General features: G+C 30.7%; 1 protein-coding gene across 1 annotated transcript; it reads right to left on the minus strand.

Annotated features, from left to right (window-relative positions):
- Nucleotides 1–430: 430 nt before the first annotated feature.
- On the minus strand, nucleotides 431–1,075 carry LOC112514224 (zinc finger protein 1-like). The gene has a single exon (XM_025120555.1). The coding sequence runs from the start codon at nucleotides 1,073–1,075 to the stop codon at nucleotides 431–433; it is 645 nt and encodes a 214-aa protein (XP_024976323.1).
- Nucleotides 1,076–8,412: the final 7,337 nt, after the last annotated feature.

An 8,412-nucleotide genomic window follows, 5' to 3' on the forward strand; every position in this document is an offset into this window, starting at 1 on the left:
TATAATTAAACTGCTTTTTTTTTCTTATTCTCATTGATTACTGCTTAATACATCTAACCAAACAACCATTTAGTTTAAGGATTACAAACCATAGGGATAACAATAGCAATCGTTCACAAATCACATGGGCGTAAATCATAGCTTACTCTATACATTACATTCATATATAGGCATGAAATATAAGTATTATTTGTGGGTTGTATTACTCTTTCGAGTTTTTTTTTTGGTATCTAAATAAATTGTATAAAATTATACGTCTTAATTTTTACTGATAAAAGAAATTCTGGGTTCCACTAAAATATCAATTCTTATTTTTTATACTTTATACATAAATAGCTGTTGAAAAAAAATGCCAAGTGGTATAGATTAATGATAAAGAAACTGTAAAAAAAAAATCTTGGCCATAAGAACAAGAAAATGGAAAATCTAATTAGAGTTTGAGAGACAAGTCTAGTTTTGGCAATTGATCGTCCTGACCATTTTGAGAATGAATAGCACCACTATCCCGTCTAGTACGCATGGCCGAGCCACGAGTGTCCCACCCTGATGACGATCCAACATGGTGGTGCTCTGGTGACATAAACCGCCCTATTGTAGGCTGGCCCCCAAGATATTTTCCAGCATTAGAAAATGGGGAGAAAGTAGGAACGCTTGTTGGCTTGTGAACCACCATGGAGTGAACCTTGACCCCAAGGGAAGACATATTAGTCGGATATCGTTGGGTGCACCCATCCTCAACATGGCTTTGAACCTTATTTTTGCGCATTGAGACCGTCCTTTCTCTCTTATGTGCATTTTGATGGCCTCCAAGTGCTTGCGAGCTGTAGAATTTTCTTCCACAGTAGTTACATGAAAATCTTTTCTGCTTACGATCTTTATCAAAAGTGACCACCTCCATTCGGTTTCCTGAAAGAAATTTGTCACGATTTAACTCTGGATTAGGGTTTCGATCAGAATCCTCCAAAGACAGACGTAGATCCAGTTTAGGATTACCATGGTCGTCTTCTTCTTCTTCTGGATGGCTTGAATTTATATCATGACGAAGGACACATGGCTCTGATGGCATGCTTTCCATGTTAGGGTTCATAAGGCAAATGATACAAAATCAACTTAAGATGTATGTATGGTTTCTTGATGGCTGACGAGACACTTGCAGATCAGTATTACCTACTCGGGTGGAATTATATACCCAATTAACCATTCTTTTATTGTCCCGTCTTTATCACAACGATTGATCTCTTCGAGTTTTGAAACGTTAAATTATGGAAAAGCAAGCACTTGTCATGTGTCATTCTTGTTTTTTGGGTAGCTTTTGTCCAATGAAATTTGCCTATCTGTAGACATGTTGATGGCATTGTCTTTCACTTCAAAGAAAGATAAGGTTGAATTGGTACGTTTTTTATCTGGTTTACTTATTTGATTTGTATCTACCTAACAAATAAAAGACTGGTTTATTTAATGTGACATAATATAAAAGCGACAACTGTTATCAAAATACCCGTTTTCATACGATTTCTAAAAGGAAGTGTTGTCTTTGAATACAATGTACTTTATCGTAAATCTTGTATTAACAAAATTCCAGCAACGATTATATTCATAAGCCAATTGCTAAAATATGTAAATATTATGTTACCCTTTTCGTTTCTAATAGTTTACGATGTATTGACCATGCTAGCAATTTTCCGCTTTCACAGTCTATCCAGACTACGTCATTTAGATCAGTTATTTTGAAATTTATCTGATCTTTGATAAAAACTCATGTTATCTCATATATATATATATATATATATATATATATGTGTGTGTGTGTGTGTGTGTGTGTATGTGTGTGTAGGTTAAATCAAATGAGAACCACAAAAAGTTATAAATCCATGAGAACCGAATATAAAAATATTTTTTTACATATTTTTTTCATTGAAGGCTATGATTTTAGTTATTGTTTCACATATGTTTGTATTTATATCGTGAAAAAAAAATCCACATGGATTTTTTTTTGGTTCACATAGTGAAACAAAAATACACGTAAAAAGTTTCATAATGTAAAACAAATGCATGTGAAACTATATCATTATGAAACAAATATATGTAAAAAAATACCTTAAAATATAGTATTGATGGAAAACACAAATATTTTTTAATCGGTTCTCGCGGATTGACAACTTTTTTGTGGTTCTCATTTGATTTAACACACACACACACATACATATGTGTATATGTGTTGGGTTCCAGTGAGAAGAAGAAGTTAAACTGAGGAACTTAGGAAAACATCTTCATCCATGGATGGACATTAGGATGAGATGCACTGGATCAATCCTCATATCAAGCCTGATTCCTGGATAAGTTTGAGATTAAAGGTGATCAAAGATACAAACCGCTTCTTACACTTCTCGGTTTAACTCTTATTCTCACATGATTCCTTACACACACACACACACACACATATATATATATATATATATATATTTATTTATTTATATGTATACATATATATATATATATATACATACACACACACACACACACATATATATATATATATATATATATATATATAGAGGAGCGATCAAATGAAAACCACTCCAATTTGTAAAAACCGTAAAAACTACTCTCATCCGTCGTTAATTTTATGAAATTTTTTCATGAAATTGTTAATCTTGTGAAATTGTTTCATATAATACTTTTTTGATGAAGTTGTTTCATATGTGGTTATGAAATTGTTTCATATACTACTTAATGAAATTTTAATGAAACTGTTTCATGTATTTCTYTAAAATTAAAATAATGAAGATTATAATATTCATGATTAACACCCTCCACAATAAAAATGGTTAATCAACCTCTCATAATTACAAAAAAAATGAACAAAATGAAAAATTATGATTGGTTGAATGAGGTTTTCACGGTTTTTACAAATTGAGTGGTTTTTATTTGAACCACCTATTATATAGACTTGGGATCATGTGAAACCAAAGGTTTTTCGTGAGACCCGTAAGACCAATTCTTAGCCTTTGGATTAGATCTACAATCGTTAGATCTGAACATTCACAAACGCCACGAGACTTCTTAATAATCACAAAATTGCCACTGTGCAAGTTTAGACCATTAGATCGTTAACTTATAAAGTTGATCAATGAACGTAAATTGGTCTTATGGGTCTCACGAAAAACTATTGGTCTCACGTGAACCCAACCCTATATATATATATATATATATATATATATATATATATATATATATATTTCACGATTTAAACTTTAAACAATGTGACGTAGAGTTGATATTGAGATTTGAAGTTAGTTCGGCAAATTTCCTCAAATGAAAAGGTAATGGAGGAATCTTCCTTTTAAATCCAATCAAGTCTCATAATCTTTCATTTTTCATGCCCATGAAGTCATGAACTACAACTAGTCTTTTTCTTATAGCTTTTTCTTTATTTTCTTCGATTTATATATATAAGCAAAGAATCGTGAGTGTAAAAAGAGATCTGAACCCTTGATTATTTTTAATCTCATACCCACCCATGAATTATGATCTAGATTGTGTTCCAATGAGAAAGAAAGTTACAGTGAAAAGTGTAAGAAAAAATCTTCACTCTTGAATCAATCTTAATTGAATGTCAACACTAATGAGGTGCATCGAATCAATTCCCTACTAAAACGCAATTAATGAGTGGACTTGAGACTAAAAATGATTAAGGGTTCATATCTCTTCTTACGCTTTTTACCATAATTTCCCTTATCACACAATCTTTCACATGCATACAGATGAGAAACATAAATATTTTAAGAATTAAAGAACTAATTTTTGTGTATATTCATTGTTTAATATACTCATTAACTAAATGTAAATACAGATGAATATATTCATCAATGAATATACAATATACACCGATGTTATACATATTCTGATTACATTTATATATTATATATTTATCAGCTGGGTTGGGTTCACGTGAGACCAAGAGTTTTTCGTGAGACCCGTAAGACCAATTTATGTTCATTGATCAACTTTTTAAGTTAATAATCTAATGGACTAAATTGCGAGGTGGCAATTTTGTAATTATTAAGAAGTCTCGTGGCGTTTATGAATATTCAGATTGTCAGATTGTAAATCTAATCCAAACGTTGAGAATTGGTCTCACGAAAAACCCTTAGTCTCACATGATCCCAAGTCTTTATCAACTTATAAAAACAATAAAATTATTTGCATTTCTCACATGAACCCTTGTATCTATAATGGTGAGTTTTGAAGAGAACCCAAAAAAAGAGCCACAGAAATACAGATGAAAAATATATCAAAATGAATGTCAAATAAAATATGATAAAACAATTTTTTTTTATTAACCTAGATATCAAACCCGTTATGCGAGCCAACTAATCACAGGATGACCACCTGCTTTGCAGATAGCCCAGAGTTACCGCATTTGAACCTCCGTGATCACAAGGGGATTTTTATTCCTCCTTGGATTTGAACCTGGAAGGCTGGAACCTCCTGGTACTTTTGATCTTTGGAGACAAACTCAAACCAATCAGACACCACCCTTGTGGTTATTATTATTATTATTTTTGTATAAATTGTTTATAAATTTTCCATATATTTCACTGATTTTCAATTTGAAAAATAAGGGTTGATATCTGAACTTTTCTAAAAAGTGGGTTACAACCATCTTTTCAATTATACCCGTTGGATCATCTTAATCTAACGGTTTAGACAAGTACTGCATACTTGACTAGATTTTTTTAAAATTGTCACATATTATTTTATTTTTCAAAAATAAATATTATATTGGTTAAATTGGGAGGGAAAAAGGACTTAATCACTTAAGAGATAAGTGTCTGAATTCCAACAATGTCTTTAGTGTCTTGATCAATATCACATCATCATTGACACCAATCAAGCAATAGTTTTAATTTTGAATTATTGGGGTCTTAATAGTAGTGGCCTTTCCTCCTCTTATCATGTCTTTTTGGATTTGTATGGATATAGATTTTGAAATTAATTATGAAATATTTAATAATTAATATTGTATTTGACATACAGTTCAGTTGGTAAAGAGGTGGGGTATCCTCTGCTAGATTCAGCTGTTGAATGAATCAAAAAATGTTCATCACATTGTTGTAATGGTATCATTGGAGGTGGGTTCCGCGTGAGGCCGGTTGGGGTTGCTGGTAACTGTTTGCCCAAATTTAGTAACTTATCTATACTATATTATAAAGCATTTGACAAAAAACTCTTAAAAATCATTTTTTATACACAAAGTACTCTTTATTGATGAATATTACTTAAAATTCAAAATTACAAGTAAATAATGCATAAATACAACTTATTAAAGCTTTATGTTTGAATTCGTATAACTAACTGCAGATAAACATAATCAAATAATGAATAAACATTTCATTTTAAATATAAAAAATTTAAAATATAATTAGGATAATCACTGTGTTATAACAGAATATTTAATTATTATTTTTATAAAAAAATATATTATTAAATCAAAAAATTACTTCGTTATTAAAGCTAAATTAAATTATAATAGAAAAAATTAAATTAAAGAAATTACACAACAAACAAGAACTCTTAAATAGTTAATTTGATACTAATATCGATATTTAAAAAAAAATTAGGATCTCTTCAAATTTATATTTTATTCAAAAACAAAAACATTATTGTTTTTCTCAAAACCACATAAAACAATATTATAACATCGATAGGAGACAGAATAAAACGAAACATTAAAATCGAGATGTATCTCGCTGTATTGTGCGAGTACTCTTCTAATACTATACTAATCTATAATTTTTTAAGAATAAACTACAAATTTAGTTCTTAGCGCTTGTCAAGAAATGATACTTCTCGTTCTTATAATTTTGAAATTACAAGATGACCATCATAGTTTAAAAAAAATGTTCGGATTTGATCCTTCCATTTAGCGGTAGTTAAATGAGTGACATCCTTTTTTCGTTTTTTTTTCTTTTATCTATAATCAAAAACTGACAAGACCAAAATTATAAAATCGATTTTGTTTGATTAAAAAAAAAAAGGATAAAATGACGAAGATGCTTCTCATTTGTTGAAATTTTTAACGACCATTAGAGAGGGAACCAGATTCAGACGTTTTTGCAAAACCACAATGCTCGTTTTGTAATTTTAAAATTGTAAGGACAAAAAGTGTTATTTACACAAACCATGTGAACCAAATTTGTAGTTTACTCTTTTTTTTAATAAATCTAACTGTTAAACACGTGTTTTTTAAGTATATAATATTTATATACGATAAATAGAACAAATAAACTCATATACTCTTCTCATATTTAGTGAGGTTTGAACCCTTGACCTCCTATGAGGCCAAACACTCACATACTGCTAGACCAAAGACCTTTTCCGAGGATTCATCCCTTGCAGATCCATCAGTGATCAAAGACGGATCAGCGATGGACAGGTCAAAAAATAGTTCTCTGGCTGATCAGCGATGGATTAGCCAGAGAATTGTTTTTTGGCATGTCCGTTGCTGATCCATCACTGATTAGTGAGAGATTTTTTCTGTCGTTAATAACCATCGCTGATATTCTGTTTTCTAGTAGTGTGTTTTTCGGTAGAGCTACTAGATGATCACGTTTAAAACATACATTAGTTTTATCAAGTAATAAAGTAATCTCAATCTTTTAACATATAACAGTATAACACACAACACACAACAGATACACATATATATATATATATATATATATATACATACATATATATATATATATAAAATAATCTCAATCTTTTAACATATAACAGTATAACACACAACACACAACAGATACACATACATATATATATGTATATATATATACACATACATATATATATATATATATGTATATATATACACATACATATATATATATACACACATACATATATATATATATATACATATATATATATATGTATATATACATACAGGTGTAGGTTCAAACGGAAACACCTCCATTTTACGATAACACGAGAACACCCTTACCACATGTGATAATACGCGTGACGAAGACCCTGTGATGTGCGGACGACGTGTTCTACGACTTAGGCCGTGCCAAAGGTTGTTTGTATCTATGATTTAGCATCACATATGATGGTCTTGATGAATTATAATAGCATATCAATAACACCCTTATCACATGTGATAATATTTGTGATGGGGCTTAGTGGTGTAAGAGCGACTTGGCCCGCAACCAAGATCACATCAAAAATCGTGTACGTCTCTGATTTAGTATCACATGTGCATCATATTTAGTAGAATATTAGTATCACATGTGATTGTCTATGGTAAAAAAGTGTTCTCGCATTCTCATAAAATGAAGATGTTCTCATTTGAACCATTCCCTATTTTTATATATACTCGTACATATATACATATATGAGAGATGTCGAACACTTCTTAGAGGCCTCGTAATTCAAGCTTACAATCGATATTATTGGCAGGCTTGAAAAAAGTGCAAACGAAAGAAGAATACGACACTATAATTAAGCTCGTCAAATAATATCAACCACTAGATTCACGATGTGAAATTATTAACAAAGAAACCAACTTAAACCATCAATAAACGTTTCCTTTGCTTTAGTGTCTTTCTGTAGAATTTAAATGACCAATTATCATCAAATAACATGCTTATTACGTGATCAGTTTTATTTCGTCTGACTTAACAGCCAATTATACAATCGATAGGTATTAAAAGTAACACAATTATATTGGTTAGCTGATGAGTCATTTTTCAGCAGCGGTCACAACAGAATGGATCGAGTTGACTCACAAACACTTTTTACACCATTTAAAATCTTATCATCTTATACATAACTAATTTGCTAACTTTATTTTCGTTACAAAAATATATTAATAAAACAGAAAAATTGTATAAAAATGGAACCAACTTTTCTTTCCATCTTAAGGATTACCCCTTTAAAAATTTATCTAACTCTCAAAATACAATTTTTTATTTAATTAATATTATATTAGAACCACAAGTGTAGTACCTGATTGGTTTAAGCTTGACTCCAAAGATCAAAAGTACTAGGAGGTCTCAGGTTCAAATCCAAGGAGAAATAAAAATCCCCTTGTGGCCACAGACGTTCAAATGCGGTGACTCCGAGCTATCTGCAAAGCAGGTGGTTGCCTTGGAATTAGTCAGCTCGCATAACGGGTTGAATATCCAGGTTAATAAAAAAAATTAGGATATGATCATTATTTGCATCCCTTTCATCTATTCTACCAACGTGACCATGTGAGATTCAATGTAGATCAAACTGTCAATTTACTCCTGGGATCTGGGCGGTCTGCCTCTTTTAGCTGTATATTTAATTATTTTACTTATTATAAGGGTATTTGCATAATATAGTGAAATACATCTTGATTTTAATGTTTCTTTCTATTGT

This window comes from Cynara cardunculus, assembly GCF_001531365.2.
Source record: "Cynara cardunculus var. scolymus isolate 2C chromosome LG 6, CcrdV1, whole genome shotgun sequence".
In the NCBI taxonomy this organism is placed as follows: domain Eukaryota; kingdom Viridiplantae; phylum Streptophyta; class Magnoliopsida; order Asterales; family Asteraceae; genus Cynara; species Cynara cardunculus.

Bases quoted from the DNA above. Each gene is read 5' to 3' on its own strand.
- LOC112514224 (XM_025120555.1), bottom strand. From the start codon at position 1,075: ATGGAAAGCATGCCATCAGAGCCATGTGTCCTTCGTCATGATATAAAT.